The following is a 25,824-nucleotide window of genomic DNA, read 5'->3' as shown; positions in this document are numbered from 1 at the left end:
CAGTTTTTGATTCCAGCTCGAGGTAATGGACTCATACCATTTGAGTCCGCTCCTGAGCCTTTGTTGACCGCTTGACATTTCTCAACCCATCTCTGGTTGCTAGTGTTTACTCACTCACTCCTTTAAGCCCTGCCTGTGTCCTTGACTTGAACTTTTAGCTGGAGATTGACACTATGAAATGTCTGATTTTAAGTAACACAACTTCCCCATGAGTTGACTTGGTTGAATTAGCTACAAGTCAGTATGCCCCCAAGTGACTGAACCTACTTTATAAACTTATTTAATATTGACCAATTGAGTATAGAAAATATGTGCTGAACTCATTGCTTACAATTTCATCTTAATTAATTCTAATAGGAGCAAAATACTATGACTGATTATCTTTTAAGATACCTCTTGACAGGTGATGATAGAATCATGTCACCAGCCTATTTAAAGGTCCCCGTGTCTATTCGCCGTGGTAGGGGAGAATATGTGTCCAGGTGATTGGAATGCAGATTCAAATTATTGGAGGAGAAATTTAAAAAGAAGTAGGCAGGCTCTTGGCAAGTGCTTTCTGACCTACTACAATATTGGAACTAATTAGTAGAAAAGATGAGATCAGAGGAATTACCTGGCCACCAGGAGAACTCACAAGATGGTAGTACCTTGGTGAATTTACTAAAATCCACAATCTGTCCTTTACCTTTGCAACTTAAAACACTTCAGCTTCTATGGGGTGCCTTGGTGGCTCAGTCGTTAAGCGTCTGCCTTAGGCTCAGGTCATGGTCCCAGGGTCCTGGGATCGAGCCCTGCATCGGGCTCCCTGCTCTGTGGGAAGCCTGCTTCTCCTCTCCCACTCGCCCTGCTTGTGTTCCCTCTCTTGCTGTGTCTCTCTCTGTCAAATAAATAAATAAAATCTTTAAAAAAACCCCAAAAGAACACTTAAGCCTCTAGATAAACAAAATGCGCTATATACACGCAATGGAATATTATTCAGTCTGAGCAAGGAAGGGAATTCTGACACATGCTACGACATGGACCAATCTTTTTTTTTTTTTAAGATTTTATTTATTTATCAGAGAGAGAGAGACAGAGGCAGGCAGAGGGAGAAGCAGGCTGAGGACTCAATCCCAGGACCCTGGGATCATGACCTGAGCCGAAGGCAGACGCTTAACCGACTGAGCCACTCAGGCGTCCCAACATGGACCAATCTTAAAGACATTATGCTGAGTGAAATAAGTCCATTACCAGAGGACAAATACTGTATGATTCCACTTATGAGAGGTCCTAGAGTCGTCACATTCATAGAGACAGAAAGTAGAATGGTGGTTGCCAAAGGCCGGGGGCAAAAGGGATGGGGAGTTATTATTTAATAGGTATAGAGTTTCAGTTTTGGAAAACGAGAAAAGTTCTGGAGATGGATGGTGGCGATGGTTGCATAACAATGTGAATGCACTTAATGCTAGTGAACTGTGCACTTAAGAATTGGTTAAAATGGTAAATTTTATATATATTTTTCTATGACTAAAAAATAATAAAAAATTTAAAAACAACAAAAAAAACAAAACACTCCAAACCAAGAAAATGAACTCATGGTAGCCAATTTCACATTAATTAAAGCAAAGTGCCAATTTACCAATTTACAAAGAAATCTAGAACACCAAGGGAAAAATCATAAAGGGAAATATTGATCAATTTTGACTGTATAAATATTTTTAATTTCTTTACACCAAAATCCATATAAAATTAATGACAAAGGATTAATATCCATACTATATAAAGAGCTCATACAAATTAACAGAAAAATAAGTGTTTCAATATAAAAGTGGCTAAGGACATGAACAGGAAATTCATAAAAGAAAAAATACAGTTGGGTGATAACATTTCAATCCTTTCTCTTGTTAGTGGAATGCTGGAGGCTAATTGAGGGCTTGAGACCTTATATAGATGGCTTGAAATCATTCATGGTGAGAGTATTTCCACCATGGAAACCAGCAAGTGCTGCGTATCAGAGTTTGGTTTTCTTCCTTGGAGAACAGGTTGTTAACCTGCAAACTACTGTGCATAATCAGTCATTCTCTCTCACCTGGTTCCTTTCCAATTAGTTTTAAACACTCTCAAGTCTTCTCTGCTATCTTTAAAGAAGCCCCAACCCATACTTTATTCTTTTCCAGCTGCCATACCATTTCTGTCTTCCTTCACATCAAACTTCTTCAAAAAATTGACTAGACTTGCTGCATCCATGTACTCATTTCTTAATTATTCTTCAATACACTTAAGCCATTTTTTGCCACCACCACTCCCCTGAAACAGATCTTGCCCAGCTCAATGAGCTCCGTGAACCCTAAATTCTAGGGAGAGTTTTCCCTTACCTTCCTGGCCTCTTGGCAGTATTCAACTCTGTTGACCATTACCTTCTTGAAATCTTCTTGTCCTTGGGCATCAGTGTAATACATGATCCTGGTTTTCCTCCCACCTTTTTAGCTCCTCCTTTTCAGTTCCCTTCTCAGATTCTTCTTTACATTTCCCACATCTAAATATTGGTGATTTCCAGAGATTAGTCTTGAGTCGTCTTCTCTTCTCTATTCTCTCCTTAGGTGATGTCATCCATTCCTGTGACTTTATTTTTTTTTTTAAGATTTATTTATCTATTTTAGAGAGAGAGAGAGAGCATGAGTGGGGGGAGGGGCAGAGGGAGAGAGAGAAGGGAAACAGACTCCCCACTGAGTGGGGAGCGCAACTTGGGGCTTGATCACTGGATCTTGAAATCATGACCTGAGCCAAAACCAAGAGTTGGATGCTTAACCGACTGAGTTACTCAGGTGCCCCCATTACCGACTTATATGCAAATGATTACTAGATCTGTATCTCCAGCCCTGGCCTCTCCTCTGAGTTCCAATTGCCTACTTGACAATGTCTCCCTTTCAGTGTCTCAAAAACATCTCGGACTCAACATATCCCAAACTGGAGCCAAAGGCTTTCTCTCTTTTCCTCAAACCAGAGGTTCTCTAGTGTTCCCCATCTCGATAAAATGCACCACGATATAAGCCAGAAACTTAGGGGCCAACTTTGGCATCTCTGTCTTCCTCATCTCCCACATCACAAGTCTGGGTTGTCTTTGCCTTCTAAATATTTCCCAGGTAAGTTCTCTCTCTTTTTCTAAAGATTTTATTTATTTATTTGACAGAGAGAGACACAGCAAGAGAGGGAACACAAGCAGGGGGAGTGGGAGAGGGAGAAAGAAGCAGGCTTCCCGCAGAGCAGGGAGCCCGACGCAGGGCTCGATCCCAGGACCCTGGGACCATGACCTGAGCCAAAGGCAGATGCTTAGCGACTGAACCACCCAGGCACCCCTTCCCAGGTAAGTTCTCACGTCCACTTCCACTGCCCTAGTACAAACCTCCATGATCTTTCAGCTGGACAGCCTTCTAACTGGTCTTCCTGCCTCCATTTTCTTCCCTTAGATACACTCTCCACAATGATGAGTGTCTTCTTTTCTTTTCTTTTTATTTCTTTTAAAGATTTATTCATTTATTTCAGTGAGAGAGATAGAGCGTGTGCATGCACGGGAGAGGGACAGAGGAAGAAGGAGAGAGAAACTCAAGCAGACTCCCTGCTGAGCACAGAGCCTGATGGGGGGCTTGATCTCATGACCCTGACATCATGACCTGAGCTGAAACCAAGAGTCCCATGCTTAACCAGTTGAGCCACCCAGGCACCCCCTCCCCAAGGGAACTTTTCAAAACAGGAGTCCGATCGTGTCACACTCCTGCCTTAAACCTCTCAATGGTTTCCCATTGCTTAGAATTAAAAACAAACAAACAAACAACAACTTGCAATGGCCTAGGTCCCTGAAATATCTGGCTCTATGCCCACGTCTCCAGCTTCATTTCATACCACTCTGGTCCCTCTGTACTCCAGGCACGCCAACTTTCTTATGGTTTCTTGAACAGAGCCTTCACACATGCTCTGCCCTTTGCCTGGAATGCTCTTTCCCCTCCTGTCCTCCCTGCACCTTGCTAATCTATCATCTCAATTCAAATGTCACTTCCCTCCATGAAGCCTCCTATACTGACATGCTAGACTAAATCCAATCTGCATCCCCCCAACCCCAGCCCGCCATTATAGGTTCTCATGGTACATTAAATATCTCCTTAATTGCTCTCGTTACAGTTTTATTTTTGCATTTATGTGTGTGATTATTTGATTATTTTCTGTTTTCCCCACTAGACCATAATCTCCACGAAGGCAAGGACTAAGTCTGTTTTTGCTCATCATTGATCTCTAGCACCTAGACTAAGACTTGGTACACGGTAGGTACATAATTAATATTTGCAGGATTAATGAATCACTTAGTGATTCTTTTTTTATTTTAAAGATTTTATTTATTTATTTGACAGAGAGAGACACAGCGAGAGAGGGAACACAAGCAGGGGGAGTGGGAGAGGGAGAAGCAGGCTTCCCGCTGAGTAGGGAGCCCGATGCGGGGCTCGATCCCAGGACCCTGGGATCATGACCTGAGCTGAAGGCAGACGCTTAATGACTGAGCCACCCAGGCGCCCCTCACTTAGTGATTCTTGTGTATAGGAAATTCATAAAACTAGGCCAGCTAGTATTTCTCCTTTTATTAAGGCTTCCAGGAAGCTAAGAATCATATTTAAAGCTTAATCACAGTAATCATATCAACCCTCTATAAATAAGATATGTGAATCATCTCTTTTAATCTTGGTGTTCTATTCCTAGTTTGGTGTTCTATTCCTACTTTATTGACCCATAAAACCTGTTTTGGAATAAGATGCTGTGTGTACGTGTGCATGTGTGTTCATATGCACACACATGCACACACACACGTGAACATATATATGGATACAAAAATAAATCAGTACCTAAGTGCAAAGTGTTGAGAGATTGATACAAGTGAAGACCTCATCTTTTTTTTTTTTTTAAGATTTATTTATTTATTTTAGAGAGAGAAAGAGTGCGTGCGTGCGTGCGCGCGCAGGGGCAGAGGGAGAGAGAGAGAGATCCTCAAGCAGACTCCCCACTGAGCACAGAGCCCCATGTGGGGTTCGATTCCAGGACCACAAGATCATGACCTGAGCTAAAGTCAAGAGTCAGACACTTAACTAGCTGAGCCACCCAGGCGCCCCCCCCCCACCTTTTTTTACGACCTCATCTTAAGCAATGATAGTGGTGATGGTGAAGCTAGTGTTTTATCAACGTGTCGTTACCATCTTTTTTTCGGCTCTGTCCTTTCTTTTCAAACTCTATCCCCAACATGGGGCTCCAAGATCAAGAGTCACACTGAGCCAGCCAGGCATCCCTCTGTCTCATATTTCCAACCTTTCACAGTGCTTGTGGTTCATCTGTGGACTGTAAGGACTCTGGATAGAGACCTTGTTTCTCTAGATTCTGTACCCTGTCTAGGGGCAGTTGATTATTATCATTCAAATCACAGAACTTACGGTCTTTTAAAAAAATTTCTTTTAAAGATTTTATTTATTTATTTATTTGTCAGAGAGAGATAGAGAGCGCTCAAGCAGGGGGAGCGGCAGGCAGAGGGAGAAGCAGGCTCCCTGCTCAGCAAGGAGCCCCATGCAGGACTCCATCCCAGGACCCTGGGATCATGACCTGAGCTGAAGGCAGACGCTTCACCGACTGAGCCACCCAGGCATCCCTAAAAAATTTTTTTAAAGATTTTATATTTTTAAGTAATCTCTACACCCAACACGGGACTCGAAATCACAACGCCGAGACCAAGAGTCGTGCGTTCCAGCAGCCAGGAGCCAGCCAGGCACCCCTTGTCTTTTTAGACCATTTTTTATCTTGCGAAATTTAACACACTTCAGAGGAGTTCCTAAAGCATACACAGCAAAAATCAGTATTTATGAAGCAAACGCTCATGTGACCACCACCAGTTTAAGAAGTAAAGCATTGATATTTACTGTCTGGGGTGCGTGTTGGATCCTGTCTTCCAGCACATTCGGTGCTGACTACTTGACTTCCAGTGCACACATAGTGAATCTCCTCAGTTAGACAGTTCCCTGAGAACAAAAATCATACCTTATATTTCTTTATACCTCTCCTGGTGCCTAGTGCAGTGGGTGCCCTAGATATAGTAGGTGCGCGATGCATTTCACATGATTCTGCATCTTAGGTGAACTCTGTGACTCTGGGAAGACCACTGAGGACTAATTTTGGCAAACGAGAATTGTTTGAGGGAAGACAAAATTGTATCATTTGCCTAAATCTGTGTGTACAGATCAGGGTATAAGGATAACTAGTACATCATGATGTGGGCGGTGAGCCCAGCCTTCTCTTGAGTTCTGGCTCTTGCCCAATGTAGAAAGCCAGCCTGGAACTATTGGGATAGCCTCCTAACTGGCCTTCGGGTCTCTCGTCTTGCCCTCGTTCAATCAGTTCTTCGGGTGGTGACTCGAGTGACCTGTGTGGACAAAGATGTCACTGTATCATGCCACTGCTCAGTAATCATTCATGCACCGGGTCTCCAGCGGTGACGCACCTGGGAGGCTTGTTACAAACCCGCACTTTTCCCCATGCAGAGTCTGAGTGAGCAGGTCCAAGGTGGGGTCTAGTTCAGCGGCATCCCTAAGAAGCACTGTGGGTGAGGGGCGCCTGGGGGGCTCAGTCCCTGGGGCGTCCAACTCTTGGTTTCGGCTCACGTCATGATCTTAGGGTCATGGGATTGAGCCCCGCGTCGGGCTCTGCGCTCGGCATGGAGTCTGCTGGAGATTCTCTCTCTCCCTCACCCTCACCCTCTGCTCCTCACTTCTCTCTCTCTCTCTCTCTCAAATAAATAAATACATAAAACCTTTAAAACAAAAAGAAGCACTGTGGGGGATTGTGAGGCCGTTGGTTCAGGTACCATCCATGAGGAAACACAGTCTCAAAGGCTCTTTTAGTTCCTGCGGGTTGGAACTTGAGCACCCTCAGCATGGCCCACAAAGCCCTTGATGGGTGGCCCCTTTTAATGCTGACTCTGTTCCCTCCCTGCCACTCCACTCTCATGTTACTGTCACATCATTTCTTGCTGTGATAGTGTTCTGATTCCCAAGTCCTAACTGCATTAATCACTCCCTGCTCCAGTGTTTTCCCCAAGCTGGAGCCAGAGCGACCTTCCAAAACTGCAGACACGTTCATATGACTCCCTTGCTCAAAACCATTTGGTGGCTCCTCACCATCGAAGGGACAGTTTCTCCAACTGGCTCAGGTGGCACAACATTTGGATGTCATGGTGTTCTTTCCAGAATGCCATGGAATAATTGATATATTAAATCGCACCATATGAAAGAAAACACTTTTTGGGGCACCTGGGTGGCTCAGCTAGTTGAGGATCTGCCTTCGGCTCAGGTCATGATCCCAGGGTCCTAGGGTCGAGCCCCGCATCAGGCTCCCTGCTTGGCAGGGAGCATGCTTCTCCCTCTCCCTCTGTCACTCTCTCGCTCAGTCTCTCTCTCAAGTAAATAAATAAAATCTTTAAAAAAAAAGAAATAAAACACTTTTCAAAAGACTACTTCTGCTAGCAGAAAATACGTCCACATTATGTGTGTGCAATATGAAATCATAGCCACAAGCACAGATGTCCATGAAAAAAATAAACCGTTGAATTAAGCATGATCAATACTGGGATTGTCTGTTTAATATTCATTTGCTTCTTGTTCATTCATTTTGTTGCTTGCTAGCAGATAAGCAGGAGCATCTGTCAAAGATTTAGGGAAAATTTATGATTAAAAAAAGTTAAAATAGAGAAATTTCTACCCATTATGTGATTTTTTTTTTTTCACTGTGAGCATCCACCCATTTGCGGCAGGCATGTTTCCAGACTGAGCAGGCATTGTCCCTGGAGAGCACAACTTGAGAACCCCTACTCTGGAGCATGAAGTCTAAACTCTTTGGCATGACCAATGCGATGCTTCCAGATCTGACCCCATCTTATCTTCTAGCCTCATTTATAGCCACTGCACCCCCCACCCCCAGGGCCAAGACTTGGAATTCGCTAAATGTTCGCTGTCTTGTGATTTTACAAATACCATTCTTCTACTCCCCACCCCCCCACTGCCACCCCCTTGTTGACCAGATAACCTACTACTCATTCCTCAAGACTCCACCCAAGGACTCTTCTTTCAGGGGCCTTTCTTCACCTCTCTGGGTCTCTATCTCCCCAAGGTCTTGCTCCGGACTAATGACGTCACTGCTCGTTCGTGAGGCTATCTGCCAACTGGCCTGGGAGCTCCCTCAGGTCGCAGTAGGGGTTCTTGTTGCCCACCTTTTCTTGAGTTCCCTGGCATTTAGCGTGGTGGCTGGTGTGAGGTGGGGACTTGGTGCGTATTTGTGGAACGAATGAGTACAATTGCAAAGGAAGTGAAGTCTATTTTTAGAATCTTCCAGCTCCCTACAGGGGTGCCATCTGTGCCTTTTCTGGCACCCCTTCCCCAACCCCATGCACTCTGTAACCTTATGCTGGCCATGTAGAAATCCACCAGGACCTACCATCCTCGCTGGAGCCCCGGCTTCAAGCTTTTCCCTCGCTATCCTACCGTCCCCTACCCGTCCTGTGTCCCATCCCTCCATGGGCTAGATTTCAGATGAACTCACTTTAGCATCAAGTTCAAACACCGGTTGCTGGGTCCCAGCCCTCTAGGGTCTGATTCAGTAGGTCTTGGCTGGGGGCTGGGAGCTTGCATTTCTACTAATGTCCCTGGTGATGCTGCTAGACAAAGACCACATTTTGAGAACCAGTGGGATAAATTAGTGTAAAACCAGGAGCAGCAGGTAATGAGGCACAAAGGAACCCTTACTTCATCTTGACTCCGCCCCTTAACTGAGGTTCTGATTCTGGCAGGCGCTATCTGGATTTCTTCTATCCCACATCATTTTCCCTCTGCTTTGCTTGGTCCTCCTCCTCCAACTTTCTGATCTTTTCAGATTGTTCTCTAGCTTCTTCACTTTAGCCCAACGTTACCACCCCTCCCTTCCTCCTTTCATAAAGCTACCATTTCAGGACAAAGGCTCTCCTGAGCTGTTAGCTCCATTTCATCGCCCTCTTTCCCCTCCCCGCTCCCCCATTCAGTCTTAGCAACCCCCCTACCCCAGCAGTGAGTGACCTTTCTAAAGCTTGGCTCCCATTAAGGTCCACTCCCACCTAGCAGGGGTAGCCACTTCCCCTCCCCGGGAGGCTGGTTCTACAAACAACATTAGCATGCTAATGACAGTCACCTGCTGGCCCTGGGAAATCGCAGCGTGCTCTGGCTTCCTCAAGGACAGTGGAAACACTGAAAACAGCACGTTTAAATGCTTCCGTTCATTCATTCACTCTGTTAACAAACATTGGTTGAGCACCTGCCAGACACTGCGCTGGGCCTGAGGGACCCCCCAGGACACATGGAACATGGGCCTGTGTCCGTGGGCAGCGCCTGAGGGTCCACAATGCCTCTTCATGAAGCGGATCTTTTGCTCCACTCATCAAGGGGGACAGACATTCAAGGAAGAAACTGACCCCTCATGAGCCCTCTTGCCTCAGCCTTCCTGCTTGCCCTGTGCCTGGGCAGGTGATCCGGGACCAAGGATTGGGAAACACCAACCCAGTGAGTTTCCAGACCTCTTTGTTGAAATAAACATTATAGGGGCGCCTGGGTGGTTCAGTCATTGGGCATCTGCCTTCGGCTCAGGTCATGATCCCAGGGTCCTGGGATGGAGCCCCGCATCGGGCTCCCTGCTCCACGGGAAGCCTGCTTCTCCCTCTCCCACTCCCCCTGCTTGTGTTCCCTCTCTCGCTGTGTCTCTCTCTGTCAAATAAATAAAATCTTAAAAAAAAAAAAAAAAGAAATAAACATTAGAATCCACACCTCTCAGCTATTGGCCCACTGTATTGAGTGAGGCCAAGGTATGTAAAGCCTAGCACACAGTGAGCTAAAACCTCTCTGACATACACACACCCATGCGGACATACACCGACACACACACACACAATGACACAAATACCAACACACACACATCAACGCACAGACACACACTGAAACAGACACACCGGGCAGACACACATCAACAAACACAAACACAGGAGTAAACACATGCTAACACACACACACATCGACACATGCTGAAACACACGGACACGTAGCTGACACGCCCACTGACACACAAATGCACACCTACTCACACGTCAGTACCAACCTACAGCCCACGGAAACTGGGATGCCCAGAACCCCGCAAGGGCTTGCAGCAGGCAGCAGGTCTTAGAGGGGCCAAAGGGTTGTAGGAGACTTGAATTACATACTTGGTTCCAGTCTGGAGGTCCAGATTTTTGGAGGAGGGGGCCTCCCAGGTTCTGAGGGTCCCTAGGGACAGGTGGGTAGAGTGGGTCACCTGGGCGGGGGCACCAAGGATTTTAAGCTAAGGTACCCGCTGGGGGGGCTGAAATGTACGGAGCTTTGGTCAGCACGGAGCGCTACGGTGGGGGGCGGGGAGGGGGCCTTGGCAGGGGGGTTGGGGGCGGGCAGTACGCCAGAGAGCAGGCAGGATTCCCGGGAAGCCCAGCTGCACCAGGCCCTCCTCCAGGCTCCACTCCCCGACGCTCTGGATATCAGCTCTCGCCTCTGGCTTCCAGATGCACCCCTCTCCTCCAGCCACCACCCAAGTCCCACGTCCAGATCATTTAGTGACCTCAGGCCCTTCTCCGTCCACCACACCCCAGCCTTTGCCAGGGAAGACCTGTCTCCCTCCCAGACACCCAGCAGGGAAGCGGCCAGTCACCTCTGACTCCCCGCCCCCATCCGGTCTGGGCCCAGCCTTACAGCGGTTCCTCATATACAGCGCTGGTCCCGCGCGTCGCTGCCACCCCAATCCAGGGCCCAGCACCTCCCCCAGGCCCTGCTCCAGCACCCTGGCGGGCCTCGGAGACTACAGCCACCCCTCTTCGCTGCCATCACCATCTGCCCCGAGGGCCCGCGCTGCCTCCTGAACTCCCCTGTACTGGTCCCTGATTGTGCCAGGCTCTTCTCTTTTGGCCTCTCCTGGGTCTCTACCGCAGTGATGGGCGCACGGTGGGCACCCTCAATACTTGGCTCGTCACGGCTGTCCTGACTGCTACCCCCTCCTTGTGTCTTTTTCTTCTGGACCCCTTCCCCCACCCCAATCCCCTGCCCTCTTGCTCAGGAAACGCTTACTTGGGCGCTTCCTGGATGCCAGACCCCGAACTAGGCACCGGGGATGCATTTTGCGGAGTTCCTGTTCTCAAGGTGCACACCGCACGTAGAGAGCTCCCTGAGACAGTGTGAGAAGCACTGTCCCGGCAGGTGGAACCCAGTGCCAGGAAAGCACGATATGTGGCCACCCCACTTCTCTGCCTTCCCTCCTTCTCCCCAGGCCTGGGCTTCGGCATCGGGGCCCTTCTCCTCTCTCCCTGGTTCCTGTTTTTCTCCTTTCCTCTCTCCTGCCTCCCTCTCTGCCGCTCCCGCCTTTGGGCCGCTGCGGGGCCATCTCCCCTGTCCTATCCGGGCCACCATGCTGTCCCGGCTTTTGCCCGTGGGCCTGCCTCCCCCTGCGGTCCCGGGTTCCACTCGAGGGTCTGGGCGCCTCTCCGAGACCAGGGCACCAGCCCTACCGAGGAGTGGAGCGCAGTGTCCGCCCGCTAGGGCCTCGGGCACGCCAAGTCTGCCGGGGTTCGCTAGTCCCAGGGAGCTAGCAAGGGGCCACTCCCCGGGAGGGGTGGGGGGCGTCAGGGCTGGAGAGGCGGAGACGTGCGGAGGGGCGAGGGAGAGGACCCGCGGCGGCGGCTGGCCAGGAGGAAAAGGAAAGCAGGCTGGCACAGCCTCTGCCTTCGGAGGCTCTCACTGCGCACCGCCCGCCGCCTTCTCCCGGGCTGAGCGAAGGTGAAGGGGAAATCCGGGCGGGACGGAGCCACCGGAGGCTCCCCGTCACTCCCACATCCCGCTCGACAGAGCTGGGGGTCTTCATCCTCAAGCTCCTCCTCTGAGACTCCCCGGCGACTCAGGCACTCACTAGAAGGGGGTCGTGGTCTGAGCCCCCGCTCACACGCTGAGCTTCTAGGGCTCGGTGGGGAGAGGAGGCGTGGGCTCCGTCTGTATTAAGTACCCAGCGGTGGTGAGCTCGGCTCCACGAAATTACAGCCCACAGCATGGGAGGTTTGGAAACCCCAGGGCAGAAGGGGACCTCGAGTCCACCGGCCTCGGACTCCGCACGTCACAGCTCAGTTGCGGGGCCGCAGTGCGGCTCCCCCCCAACTGCCCCCTCTCTAAGGTCCCCTGTGGAGCGGCAGGTGCCGCAGCGGCACCCCCCCACCCCCGGCCCCAGCAGCACTCCCGGGCCGTGGGGGGTGGGAGGAGGTGTAGTGGAGTCTCGAGTCTCCAGCCGCGGGCGCTCCCAACCGAGCACCCTGAGATCTCGGTGGAGAGGAAGAGGGGATACAGGGGGCTGGCAGGAGGGGGAGGAGGACTGCAGAGCTCAGCCGCCGAGCTGTGCGCGGGAGGGGGAGGGGCAGGAGCTCCCTTCCAGCCTCCGGGGTCTGGGGACTCTGGGATGTAAGGCGAGAGCAGGGGGGTGTGACAATTCAGCGGAGGTCGGGACGTACCACGGAGCCCAGTGGCGGGGGGGGGGGCAGAGGACGTGGTCACCGAGGGGAGCCCCCGCCCCCCTCCGCCAAGGCCTACAGCTGAGGTTGCAGGGAGAACTGGAACTGGGCTCGCCGCAGGGGGAAGCGGCGCGTGAAACCCGCCCCCTCCCCGTACCCTACTTCCGAGGGGGTGGGCGATAGAGGGGAGGTTGGGGTTGGAGCAGCGGCGCGGGGGCCCCTCCCTCGCACCTCCCCCCACCGGACTTGGTCGCGCCCGAAGTGTAACACTTTCTCTTTGTCGGAGGAGCTCCGCTGTTTCTTGTGCTGTAGCTCCGGTTGCGGCGGCACCCGTGGCAGCCCTGGCGGACGCAGGAGCGATGGCAGCGACCGATATAGCTCGCCAGGTGGTGAGTGCGGAGCTGGGGTGCCGGCGCCGGGGCCGGGGGCCTGGGAAGGGCGGAGGAGACCCGGCCGGCGCCGCGGCCGCGGCGAGGGCAGCGGACAGCATCCAGGAGCCAAGGCGCGGCGGGACTTCTGCTCCCGGGGTCAGCGGCTCACTCCCCCAGCCTGTCCCCGAGAGCGCCGGTGGCGGGCGGGGGGGGGGGGGGCTGGCGGAGGCTGCGGGCCGGCAGCTGAACTTGCATTGCCTAAGAGCTGCAGTGAGCGCCGCCGCCTCCCTCGCTGCAGCTGCCGCCGCGCCGCCGGGGCGTTGCCGAATGAATGGCCGCGCGAGCCGCCGAGCCCTCGGGGTCCCAGGCCCCCCGGTCTCGCTTCCTCCGGCCGTCGGGCCGCGCCCCTGCGCCCAGCGTCCCCCCTCCCCTCCCCCCGCGGGACCCGGGCCTCCTGCGGAAGAGGGGCGCGGGGCTGGGGTGAGCCCCGGGCAGGAGGCGGTGAGTGGGGGGGGGGGGCGGGGAGGTGACTGGCTGGGGTAGGGTTTCTCCATATGCATTACATATGTGACTGCGTCTGTGTGTGTGTATCACCGTGTGCGTCTGAGTGCACGCGCGCGCACTCGTGCCTCCCGGGCGGGCGGCGGCGCCGGGGCTGTCTGTGACCCTGGAGGAGTCCGCCTGGTTCTCTGTGGGCGCTCACCTCCGTGGCGTGTGTCCGTGTGTTCCGGCCCCTCTCTGCCTGTGCTGGGTGCCTCTGGGTCCCGTGAGTGCGTGTGCTTGTGCGTGTGCGTGTGTGCAGCTCGCTGGTCTGTAGGTGGCCGGCTGCGTATTTTGGCATGTTTCTGGCTATGCGGGCCTCTGGGGGTCCGCCCCGGGTGCGTGTTCAGTGTAACTGGGCTTGTATGCCAAAACCTGTGGAGCTGGCTTCCTTCTACGGGGACTCAGGAAAATTAGTGTGAGGCTTGCAAAAGCGGTGCCGTCTCTCTTTTTGTTGGCAGCAGACTCTGGAAAAAACAAAAACAAACAAACAAAAAAACACCTTCTTTTAAAGAACTGAAGTTTTCCAGCCTGGGATGTTCAGAGAAATCACACCGAAGTGACCTGAGGCTTCATATTTGTTTGGGGTGTTTTTTAGACCAGAAGTTTGGTTGTAAAGGGAGGGGATGATTCCATTTGGGGGTAACAATCTAGCCTTTCTGTTCATCCATGGGTATCTGGGGTCTTCAGAAGCCCACAATTACCCGCACTCTGTGGTGAGGGAGAGTGAAGTAGGGGTAGGTGAACTCCATAACACCAAAGAGTACTGGATGAAAATCTCCCAACCGCACACACACACACACACACACACACAAGTTTTTAAACCTTGTAGCTTACTTATTTAGGGAAATAGTCCATGCAATTCCGGTGCAAAAAAAAAAAAAAAAAAAAAGCCTCTAGGTATTTGGTGTAATTGAAATTGATTTGTTTTTGTTTTCAAAATCTGAATCTGGAATCTGGTAGTATTTTCTCTACAGGATATATATGAATTTATTCCACCCTCTTGTCCCTGTCTGGAAGGGTAGGGTGATTGCTTTTGAACCTCCCCAACCCCTGCAGACCCCAGCACCAGCTCTTTATGCAGTCATGATGTGGAAGGGCGAGGAGTAAATAGACCAGGCTCTGTGATAATGGAATTTGAGAGAATTCTCTTCTAAGATTGGCACTGTCATATTTATTGCTGTGGCATTTTGAAGGTTCCCAGAGTGTTTTTCTGCTCCCTGTTACCTGCATTTTTAGAAATGGCATGGCTTAAGTAGAGGGATTAGTCTCCTGGCTTATACTTTCTCCATCTTTAGTGACCAAAAAGGATGCTAATGATTTTTCTTGTCAGCTAATTAATTTGCATCGACCTGTCCTTGCTCTGTCCCCAGTCCCCCTTGCCTGGATTAGGATTGCTGTTGTAACGGGGAACATTCCAGAAGGTTGTGTTTCACCTCAGGCAGACTGAGGCAACCCAGAGGTCCCCTTTGTTTGGCAGATGGGGGTGGGGGTGATTTAGGGCCATTTGGTTTGCTTTGCATGGTTCCAGTTTGCTCTGGCTGGCTTTGCCCATACTGTATGATGAAGAACATAATTGTACGCCAGATTCTGAAGCTCAAAGAGCAGCCCAAGCACTTGAGACCTTGTTATCAGGATAAATGGTTTCTGGGAAAACTGACGTCACTCTCCCTGCCCCCCCTCCCCCAGTCTGTAAAGCTCTTGTTTATGTGTCATTTGTCTCTCTGCTATCCTTTGTGTCTGCAAGAAGTTGTAATTCACCAGGGGAAGATGGAATTAACTCAGGAGACCTTGGATGTCTGGTTGCTGCTTGTTTCTTCCAAAGAACACACATCCAGGGTTTGGGAAGAGAAGCCTGGAGAATCAGCCTAGGTGTGCCTAGCGTAGGAGTTCTTTTGGAGGAGTTCTGAGACATGGTGCCATCCAAGCAGTGCTCTGGTGTGTGTGTGGGGGGGGTATTCTTTCCAGAATCAGTTGAAGGTCACCGTGGCTAGTAAGGTAACATAATTAGTGACTTAGAACAGGCCATGGAGTTGTTGGATAGGACCCTTATTTGGACATGCGTGTCGCTTGGAAGTTCAGCTCTTGTGTATTCAATAGAGTCCTATCCCATCTGAATGAACACTGTGAAGATTCTGTGTGGCAAAACTATTTCTCCGTTGTGTCCACTCACTGACTTCTGACTGATAAGTGTCCAGCAGTATGGCTAGCCCTGGCCAACTTGACAAAAAAAAAAGAAGTTAGTAGACATAGTTCCTGGCTTTTAAGCTTATGGTCTAGTTGGAGACAGATTGTGGACACTGTGAAATAATTAAAGAACTATAGAAGATTCTTGGGATGTCCCCACTCCCAGTCCCTGCCTGTGAGGTGGCTTGGGCTGCTATTAATATATACTCTTTGAGGTTACATGACTTGTCCAAGGTCACCTAGCAAGGCGCAGCCCAGGCCTCAGGGGCTGCTGCTTCTGGCTTTTTCATTGAGCTGTTTCTTTCAGTGTTGCATTTTGGGGTCCAGACTGAAGTGTTGGCCCATAGAAGGAATGGCTCGTTGATTCGGGCTTGAACCAGTATCCCAATGTGGACAGTGATGTTCTCCTCCGGTGGCAGCCAGGTAATGGTCTTTCTCCCTGATGAAAGATCTTGCAGGGGGGCGGAGGGGCAGGCAGCTGGCTGGCTCAGTCGGTTAAGCGACTGCCTTTGGCTCAGGTCATGATCCCGGAGTCCCAGGATTGAGTCCCACATTGGGCTCCCTGCTCAGCAGGGAGTCTGCTTCTCCCTCTGACCCTGCCCCCTCTCGTGCTCTCTCACTTTCTCTCTCTCTCTCAAATAAATAAAATCTTTAAAAAAAATTTATATTAAAGAAAAAAAAGAAAGATCTGCCCTACCTGGGGTTGGTCTGGGGCAGGTATCTCAGGGCAACTGCCTACAGGCTGGGAGAAGCCTGCCTCTGCATTCGGGTCTTGCTACCAAATGGCACCTACCCTCGATTCCCCTGGAAGCTCCCTGCCTCAGCCATCGGTACCACCTCCCACTAAAAGTAATATTCTAGCCCAAGCAGGGAGAGCACAACCCCAGTATGTACCCATACCTCCACTGAGGATACAGCACAGAAGAAAATTTACATGGCTGGGGCGCCTGGGTGGCTCAGTCTGTTGAGCGGCTGACTCTTGATTGCAGCTCAGGTCGTGATCTCAGGGTCGTGGGATCAAGCCCTGCATTGGGGTGGGGGCCCCCCCTCCGTGCTTAGCGGGGAGTCTGCTTGAGATTCTCTCTCTGCCTCTGCCCTTTCCCCACCCCTGCTCGCATGCACGTGCACTCTCTCAAATAAATAAACCTTTAAACATAAAAAGAAAATTCACATGGCCCCAAATATTAAAAAATGATTGACTCTAAACCAAGGGTCCATTGGTGATCATGGTACCATTTTCTAACTTTTCTGTGTTTGAGACTTTTCCAAAGAAAAAGTTGGGGGGCGGGGAACGACAATGTCCCCTCACCCCCACCACCAAATGCTTACGGGCACCTTCCCTCGAGGAGTTTACGATCTAGTAGGTGGAGGCAGACTTAAATAACTATATAATTATCATTGTGATCAGTGCTGCTGTAAGAATTCATTATAAGCGAACCCAATCCAGCCTCCAGTGGGGGCGGTGGGTGACAGGAAAGGCCTCCTGAGGGCTTCAGCTAAGAAGGGGGGTGGGTGTGAAGATGGGTGAGCTCTCACTCTGCCCCTGGGCTGGGAACATTTCATTTGTTAATTCACACACTTCTATTCTCATTCATTCCTTCAACGTGTGTTGATTGGGCACCAATTCTGCCAGGCCCTGTGCCAGGTGCTGGGGATGTGGTGGCGGGCGCCAAGACACACAGGACCATGCCCTCTGAGAGCTTCCAGATGACAGGCAGGAATCAGCCCCGTGTCCTTTCATTTCCCAAATCCTGGAAATGTTGAGTGTTAGCAGTGTTCTTATTACAAAACTGCATTACAGCTGAGCGATTTGTCTGTATAGGATAATGAGATTTTGATCTGCAGTCATGTGCATAGCATTTACCTTGTGGAGTCTCTGCTGTAAATTTTCTGTTAATTGCTGGCTTTGTTACCCAGCGCGGCCCCTCCCTTTGTGTGCCCTAAGGGAACAAACCCGTTGCAAGAGTCTGAGCAAAACTAATAAGAAGATAAGCCCCTGGAAAAAGGTATTCCAAAACTAAATAAGACTGATTTCTAGACTCGCCTGGGTGTCTGGATTATCAGAGCCATGGTTTCGTATTAGCCCGAACAATTGAAAAGGGCTTTTAAGTTGCATGTACTCTTTTTTTTTTTTTTTTTAAGATTTTATTTATTTGCGAGAGAGAGAATGAGAGACAGAGAGCATGAGAGGGAGGAGGGTCAGAGGGAGAAGCAGACTCCCTGCTCAGCAGGGAGCCTGATGCGGGACTCGATCCCGGGACTCTGGGATCATGACCTGAGCCGAAGGCAGTCGCTTAACCAACTGAGCCACCCAGGGGCCCCAAGTTGCATGTATTCTTAAGACCACATTCAAGAAAGAGAAAGAGAAAAGAAAGGAAAGAGAATACCATGGATAAGTGTAACATGTTTCTTTCAATGGCCTCAAAATGCTTTCATCTATATTTCCTGGACAAGTATTCATGTCTTCTTCTTTTATGGGTACAGGGAGACCAAGGGACGTAGTCCAAAGTGTTAGTGCTGCTCAGTGGATGAAACAACGAGACACACACCGGATGACACAGATATGTTCAAAACAACCAAACCTGCCCTTTTCGTGACGTTTCTGAGAAATAAAACTCCTGCCAGACCCTAACTTCCCCCTCTCTTCACTGCATTCCCCCTCCCCAGCACACCTGTGGGGAGCCAGAGAAGAGTATACTTGGGTGCCTCGAAGACTCCGTGATGGTAAAAAGATTCTCAGCTTCAATCCCAGATAGCGCCGTCATGGGTTATGTGTAGGTTTTCTTTCTTTTTCTTTCTTCCCATATTGTTTTAAATAAAAATCTTGGAGTCACCAGCCATGTAATGATGGATTATTTTAAGTAACAACTGGGGGGGGGGGGGAGCAGAATAAATTAGAAACACAGACCCTTCCGGGGGCGCCTGGGTGGCTCAGTTGGTTAAGCGACTGCCTTCGGCTCAGGTCATGGTCCTGGAGTCCCGGGATCGAGTCCCCCATCGGACTCCCTGCTCAGCAGGGAGTCTGCTTCTCCCTCTGACCCTCCCCCCTCTCATGTGGTCTCTCTCTCTCATTCTCTCTCTCAAATAAATAAATAAATAAATCTTTAAAAAAAAGAAAAACAAAAACAAAACACAGACCCTTCCTCCTCAGTTTAGCAGGAGGAGGCTTCTGCTGCTGGGATTTGAAACTGGGTTTCCTCCGTTGCCTGCAAGAGGAAGGAGGCCACATGCTCAGGAGGGTGAGAAATAATGTTATCCTCTTGCTCGGGGTCTCCCCATTAGAGGCAGCCATCTGCTGAATTATGCCGTGTGCTCTCCGTTGGCCCTGGACTTGGGTCATTCGTTCCACTCACTTAAAGGTGACTGGGGAAAAGATTTGCAGGCCTTCTCTGGCAGGGGGAGGGGGGGACAGGACTCAGGGCTCAGGTTTCTCCTGGCAGGGCCCCCCTGTGACCCCCTCACGAAGGCCCTGGGGTAATGGGAGCAGATCTCTGCTTTCTGACCCTGATGAGGTGTGAGGTGGTGCTGAGTTTCCTTTCCCAGCGGAGGCCCCGGCTCTGAACACCGGCGCGGAGGCAGGAACTGGGTTTTTTCAGATCCACTTTAAATGGGACCAGATGGAGGCAGAGGCAAATTCAGGCTCCCTAGAGGACAGTTGGGCATTCATCCAGAGGCCTGTGAGTAAACCTTTTTTCTTTTCTTTTTTTTTTTAAAGCAGATTGGAGATAACAGTGGCCAGAACACCTCGAAAACTGTTTAAAGAGCCTGGCTGGAAGGGAATCTGTCTGGCTTTATGTGGGAAAGGTGACCCATTCCCAGCAGCAGTTGCCCCTGGCCTGAGGCGGAACTGGTTTTCACCTAGAATCTGGCCCGTTGGGTTAGGTCGCCCTGGGGCTCAGGCTTAGTTAGGCCCAAGTCAGAAGAGAGGCAAATGACAAGAGAGCACGCAGGAGAAGGGTCCCAGCCCCTCTGTGGCATCCGCTGCCTCAGTTGCCTTCCGTGGGCCAGAGCCACCTTGGTGAGCACACAGGGGTCCAGGTCGTGATCCACGACCGTTGTCCCTCTTGACTGTCCTTAAGCCACCAGCCCAATGCCCCCAAACTTTAGCAGCTTGAAGGAATATACCTGCCAACGTGGAGTCAAGCTTTTCCATTGGGAAGCGGCAGTCGGCGATGGGGCCCCAGAGCCCCGCACCGCTCTCTGCCCCGAAATCCCTCTGTGACTCCGGACAAGTCACTTCCTCTCTCTGAGTCTCTGTTTCCCCTTCTGTAAACCGAGCGAGCGGGTTGGAGTAGGTGAGCCTTAAGGGCGTGATCAGCTCTAACGCTGTACCTTCCTTCGGTTTCCTGGTTCTCCGGCTATATTTCTCGAAGGCTCTTGCCACTTCTGCTTCCAACTGAGTTGGCCCACTTGAACTCCACCTCGTCCCTGCTATGACTCCTCCAGCGGGGTGGGGAGAGGGTTGTGGAAAAGGCAAGTCTGTGCGTTGAGCTCAGCAGGATCCCTGTCAGCGGAGCAGAAAGAGCCGTTCAGAGAGTCTGTCCATGTAGGTGTATATAGCTATTGTCTTCCTATAAAAGTACATGACAGCGGGATTTCTGTATTTGAATCCTGTTTTAAATGCACTAGGCGAGCTGGCCATTTAATGGAATCCTGCTGCGAATCCTTTTATAGAATGAAAAGCCACTCGGGAATTGATCTGGTGTATTAAAGTCCAGAGTTTCATCTACTGGATTTGCCAAAAATGGACCTTCTCCCTGTATGGTAAGGAAGTTTTCCTTTGTGCTTCCCCAGGGTCGCCGAAGCTTCTCCCCCACTGAAAGGCCAGTGTCCACAAGGCTTAGTTGCTCCTTGGAAAGGCCCCCAAATGTCTCTCTCCCAATTCAGGGCATTGCCACTCTTGTCAGTTTCCTCTTAGCCCGGCTTAATCGGCAGGAGGGAAATCCTGACATTTGGTGTGTGAGGCACACTGGAGGGTTTTTTTTAACCTCTGGGAACTTATCAGTGTTTTTGTGGTTCTTAAGGCCGATAATTCAGTGGCATCCACTCCCCTGACTGGACGCAGCGGATAGGGCTCTCATCCACCTGATTACTTCAGCAAGCAGTTTTGCTGCATGTTTCAGGATATGTATGTGATTTGACTTCTGGTTCCCGTGAACCCTTATAATAATAAGTTATACTGTAAAATAATTAGTTATGTATGTATGGTGTTATAATAAGGATAATAATAGGGCTTTGTTGTATTGTTGGTAAAATAAATGTGTACGTACAATAAAACTTCCCCAAAGCAGACTACTTAACCGGATTTTCTGATGATCTGTATGTAAAGCACCTTTCTGGTAGTTGTGGTTGAAGGTTTTGCCAGAATATCTGAGGCTACTTTCCTGCCTAGGAAAGTATGATTATAGAATCTTTTTTTTAAAAAAATAACATTTCTATTCTGATTATAAAAGTAAAATCTGCCCCCCCAAAAGGTAAAAGATGCCTACTGTTGAAAATTTGGAAGACACAGAAAAGCAACAGCACCTACATTCCCTCCACCCAAAAGTAACTGTTGTCACCATTTTGGTGTAACGTTGACCTTTGAACAACACAGAGGTTGCGGGTGCCGACCCCCGCACAGTGAAGAATCCACGTATAACTTTCATCTCCCCCCAAACTTAACTACCAACAGCCTGCTGCTGACTGGAAGCCTTACCGATAACAGAAATAGTAGGACTAGCACGTATTTTGTATGTTATCTGTATGACATACTGTAGTCTTAAGATCAAGTAAGCTAGAGAAAATAAAATGTTATCAAGAAAACCATAAGGGGGACGCCCGGGTGGCTCAGTCGGTTAAGCATCCAGTTCTTGATTTCGGCTCAGGTCATGATCTCAGGGTCGTGAGATCAAGTCCCACATCGGCTCCGAGCTCAGTGTGGAGTCCGCTTGAGATTCTCTCTCTCTCCCTCTGCCTCCCCTCCCCCACCGCTCCCTCTTGCTCTAATAAGTAAATAAAATCTTAAAAAAAAAAAAAGAAAGAAAAAGAAACCATAAGGAAGGGAAAACACATTTACACCCCTGTCTTGTACAAATTTATGGAAAAAAATCCATGTATAAGTGGACCCAGGCAGTTCAAACCGTGCTGTTCAAGGGTCAACTGTATATTCTTCCAAGCTTTAAAAAATATATATACACTTCCCCCCATGATTGGAACGATCCTGTATATACAGGGTTTTGTTTTGTTTTGTTATTTGCCTATTTGGTGATCATTTTCCCATGTCACTAAATATTCTTAGAAAATATTTTTATCAGCTGCTTAATATTCCATTGTGCATCCTTGAACTATTAATTGATTTTGATCATCCTGAGGGTTTGCAGGGTCTATCAAAGGTCGATATTTAGGGGCGCCTGGGTGGCTCAGTCGGTTAAGCACCCAGCTCTTGATTTCAGCTCAGGTCATGATCTCAGGGTGGTGAGATCGACCCCCACCTCAGGTTCTGCGCTGGGCGTGGAGCCTGCATAAGATTCTCTCTCTCTCCCTCTCCCTTTGCCCCCACGCCCCAAAGATTGGCATTCAGGGCTGGGATAGAGATAGAGAAAGGAAACATGGAAGAGATCAGGCCCACCAGTAAGTGACATGTGAGGCTGCTGGAGCGAATCCTATTTCAGTGTATCTACAATGTGCAGAGGCCAGAGGAGAAAGTTTAGGGACAGGCCAGTCGTCGGCGATGCGTTCCAACCTTTTTGTTTTGGTCTCATACTTCTGTACTTATTTATTTATTTAAGTAATCTCTACCTCCAATGTGGGGCTTGAACCCATGACCCCGAGATCAAGAGTCCCATGCTCTACCCACTGAGCCAGCCAGGGGCCTTGTTTTGGTTTCCTTCTTTAACATGTCGGCTACTAACTTAGCCACCCCAGCTCGAAACGGAGGCAGGAAGCTCCATTGACACAGATGCGCCCTCAGTTCCCAGAGGCCTCAAGTACTGCTCGCTTCTTCTACCACTAAGGTTGGAAGAGGGGCCGGGGGGACGCATAGAGGGGGACAGGGGTTGCCCATTGGGGTGCTTATGGGACTCTTTATTTTCAGAATAACAGTGGTGGGAGCAAGATGCACAGCTGGAAAGGCCATAACTCGTTCTTTGTAACATGAACCTTTGAATATTCAATTAAAAAATGAAATTGGTGTGTCCCCAGGGGAGGAGGCGGAAGAGAAAGAGAGCCGTGTTTCTGCCCGTGATATGAAATGTGGTATAACGTATTTCAAACCGCAGGTGACTGCAGATGGGGAGAAAACAGGAAATGTAATTGGGGAAGGGAGGGAGGGAGGGGGGGCTCTCTCAATTCTCAGGAGCACTCTTTCATTTTGCCTTCCTTTTAGCTCTTCTCAGACTCTGCATCGTAATTATCCCTGCTGCAAAGCTGAGTGAGAACTCTTTTTTCTTGTATTAAAAATGTTTTTAAATGACATGGGTAATGTGTGAATACATTCATGCTGTAAAAAGATCGCACAATAAGGATGCATACTGACTAGCCCCCTGAGTAAGCCCCTGTTTCCACTCCGCTCCCCTGAGGTAGCCACCGACATTCCTGGTTTGGTGGGGTCTTTTCTGGCTCCTCTCCACGCACTCACATACATTTATGTGCAAACACACATATATATGGGGCTTTTTTGCATACACGGACCCCCCCCCCCCGTGCTTGTTGTTCTACATCTTCTTTTTTCTACGTTATAATATGTTTTGGGGATATTTGCATTGGAGCTTACCTGATGCATTCTTCTTCTATTTTAAGGATTTATTTATTTATTTATTTATTTATTTATTTATTTATTTTTTAAAAAGATTTTATTTACTTACTTGACACAGAGAGAGAGCACAAGTAGGGGGAGCAGCAGAAGGAGAGGGAGAGGGAGAAGCAGGCTCCTCCCTGAGCAGGGAGCCCAAGGTGGGGCTCGATCCCAGGACCTTGGGATCATGACCTGAGCCGAAGGTAGACGCTTAACCGACTGAGCCACCCAGGCACCCCTATTTATTTATTTTAGATTGAGAGAGAGAGAGAGAGAGAGAGCACATGAGTGGGGGGAGAAGCAGAGGGAGAGGGAGAGAGAGAATCTTAAGCAGGCTCCCCCGCTGAGTGTGGAGCCCAACGTGGGGCTCGATCCCACGACCCTGAGATCACGACCTGAGCGGAAACCAAGAGTTGGGTGCTCAACGGACTGAGCCACCCAGGTGCCCCAAGACCTACCACATTCTTCTTAATGGCTGCAGAATATTCTAGAATGTGCATGTATTATGATTTAGTTCAATACTTTTCTTTTATCTGACATTTATGGGTTTTTCCTCTAGTTTTTCAGTATTACCAATGCTGTAATGAATTTCCTTGTACATGGATCGTTGTACAGACATTGAGTTTCTATAGGATAGATTCCTAGGGGAGGTTGCAGGGTGACAGGAGATGGGCCCTTTAAAAAAAACGATTTTAGGGGTGCCTGGGTGGCTCAGTTGGTTAGGCGACTGCCTTCGGCTCAGGTCATGATCCCGGAGTCCTGGGATCGGGTCCCACATCGGGCTCCTGGCTCAGCGGGGAGCCTGCTTCTCCCTCTGACCCTCCCCCTCTCATGCTTTTTCTCACTCTCTCAAATAGCACACAAATGGGGGAGGAGGAGCAGAGGGAGAAGCAGGCTCCCCGCTGAGCAGGGAGCCCGATGTGGGACTCCGTCCCAGGATCCTGGGATCATGACCTGAGCTGAAGGCAGACGCCACCCAGGCGTGCGGGAGATGGGCCCTTTAACATTTTGGTGACCGTGGCCTTTCTGGCATCTCAGTTCTAGCCTTAAACATGGCACCCACCACCTGCTACTCAAGATGATATCTTGAGGTATTAGTTTTGAGCCAAGTTGTCAGTTCCATCTTCTCTTGTGCACATTGTAATCCAGGGAACATTCAAATTAACTGCAATCAGAGTAATTAAGACTTCAATTAATCAGGCCACCTTAAGGAGAAAGAGGAAAGAGATAAGATAGCAGAGCTTTAATGAGGGAGGGGGCAGAAACTTCCAGGGGCTGTCCTGGGGTCAGTGTACATTCAGTCCAGTGTCCTTTTTACCTCTACATATTTAGCTCTGAACAATGAGGACTAATACTCATAATGATGACCTTGACATCTTATAAGATTTATCAAAACAAGAGTCAATGGTGCTTGCTAGACAGGATTTCCTAAAGCAGGAAATATATATACAAATATATTTTTGAAGCTTTCTCGACTATAAGCACTGAGACAAAAAGTTTGCTTCTTAAATCTTAGCAAGAAAAACACAGTAACCAGCTCCCATGTCCCCTTGTCCCCAAACCTTCCAGTTAATTTCTGTGTATTGGATGGATACTGGGTAAAAAGATACAGAAGAAATAAAGATTCTAAAGTCACCAGTGACCTTCACCAAATTCCAGATTAGTGTTTATTTCTCTGTAATTCTTCCTGACTTCAACCTTGGCCTCTGGTGCTAGAAAATGATTGGGTCATCTCTTATTTTTCTGATCATTTCCCTTTCATGGAAGAATCCTTTCCATCTTCCCATTCTTTACTTGTGGGCATTTCCTATATTCAATCTCCAGCTCTTTTCTGTACTGTCTCTTGGAGAACACATCCAGTTTCATACCTCCCACTCCTAAATTCATACCCCAGTCCTGAATTCTCCTTGAGCCTACAATCCCATATGGGTAATTGTTGGATTTCTTCTGCATGTCTCACCAGAAAATCAAAACTGTCTTATTTTCCTTAACATACAAAATGCTTTGGGGCGCCTGGGTGGCTCAGTCAGTTAAGTGTTTGACTCTTGATTTCAGCTCAGGCCGTGATCTCAGGGTCCTGGGATAGAGCCCTACATTGGGCTCTGTGCTCAGCTTGGAATCTACTTGGCCTTATCCCTCTGCTCCTCCCCCGGCTCATGCTCTCGCTCTTTCTCTCTCTCTCTTAAATAAATAAATAAATAAATAAATAAATAAATAAATAAATAAATAAATAAATAAATAATAAAATCTTTGAAAAACATGCCTTCACAAATCCATAAGACAGAGACAAACACCAATTTAAAAAAAATGGGCAAGGACATGAATAGGCAACTCACATATATGTGTACATATACACAACA

General features: G+C 49.2%; 1 protein-coding gene across 6 annotated transcripts in view; it reads left to right on the top strand.

Annotated features, from left to right (window-relative positions):
* The first annotated feature begins 12,682 nt into the window (after window positions 1-12,682).
* Window positions 12,683-25,824, top strand: part of SEPTIN6 (septin 6) — a 67,229-nt gene continuing 54,087 nt past the window's right edge. For 4 of the 6 annotated variants that reach the window (XM_045881847.3, XM_064574521.1, XM_045881850.3 and 1 more), the window contains exon 1: window positions 12,686-12,981. In XM_045881847.3, the coding sequence (XP_045737803.1) occupies window positions 12,952-12,981 (30 nt within the window). In that variant the 5' untranslated portion in view covers window positions 12,686-12,951. Of the gene's footprint in view, window positions 12,982-25,824 lie in introns of all 6 variants that reach the window. The other 2 variants (XM_045881851.3, XM_045881849.3) reach the window with 2 other exon arrangements.

The sequence above is a fragment of the Mirounga angustirostris genome, unplaced genomic scaffold, assembly GCF_029215605.1.
Source record: "Mirounga angustirostris isolate CCGP_5_RB_7025 unplaced genomic scaffold, mMirAng1.0.hap1 SCAF_11, whole genome shotgun sequence".
NCBI classification, from domain to species: Eukaryota; Metazoa; Chordata; class Mammalia; order Carnivora; family Phocidae; genus Mirounga; species Mirounga angustirostris.
The sequence above is the reverse complement of the archived record's forward strand: the minus strand, read 5'-3'. Positions and strand labels throughout refer to the sequence as shown.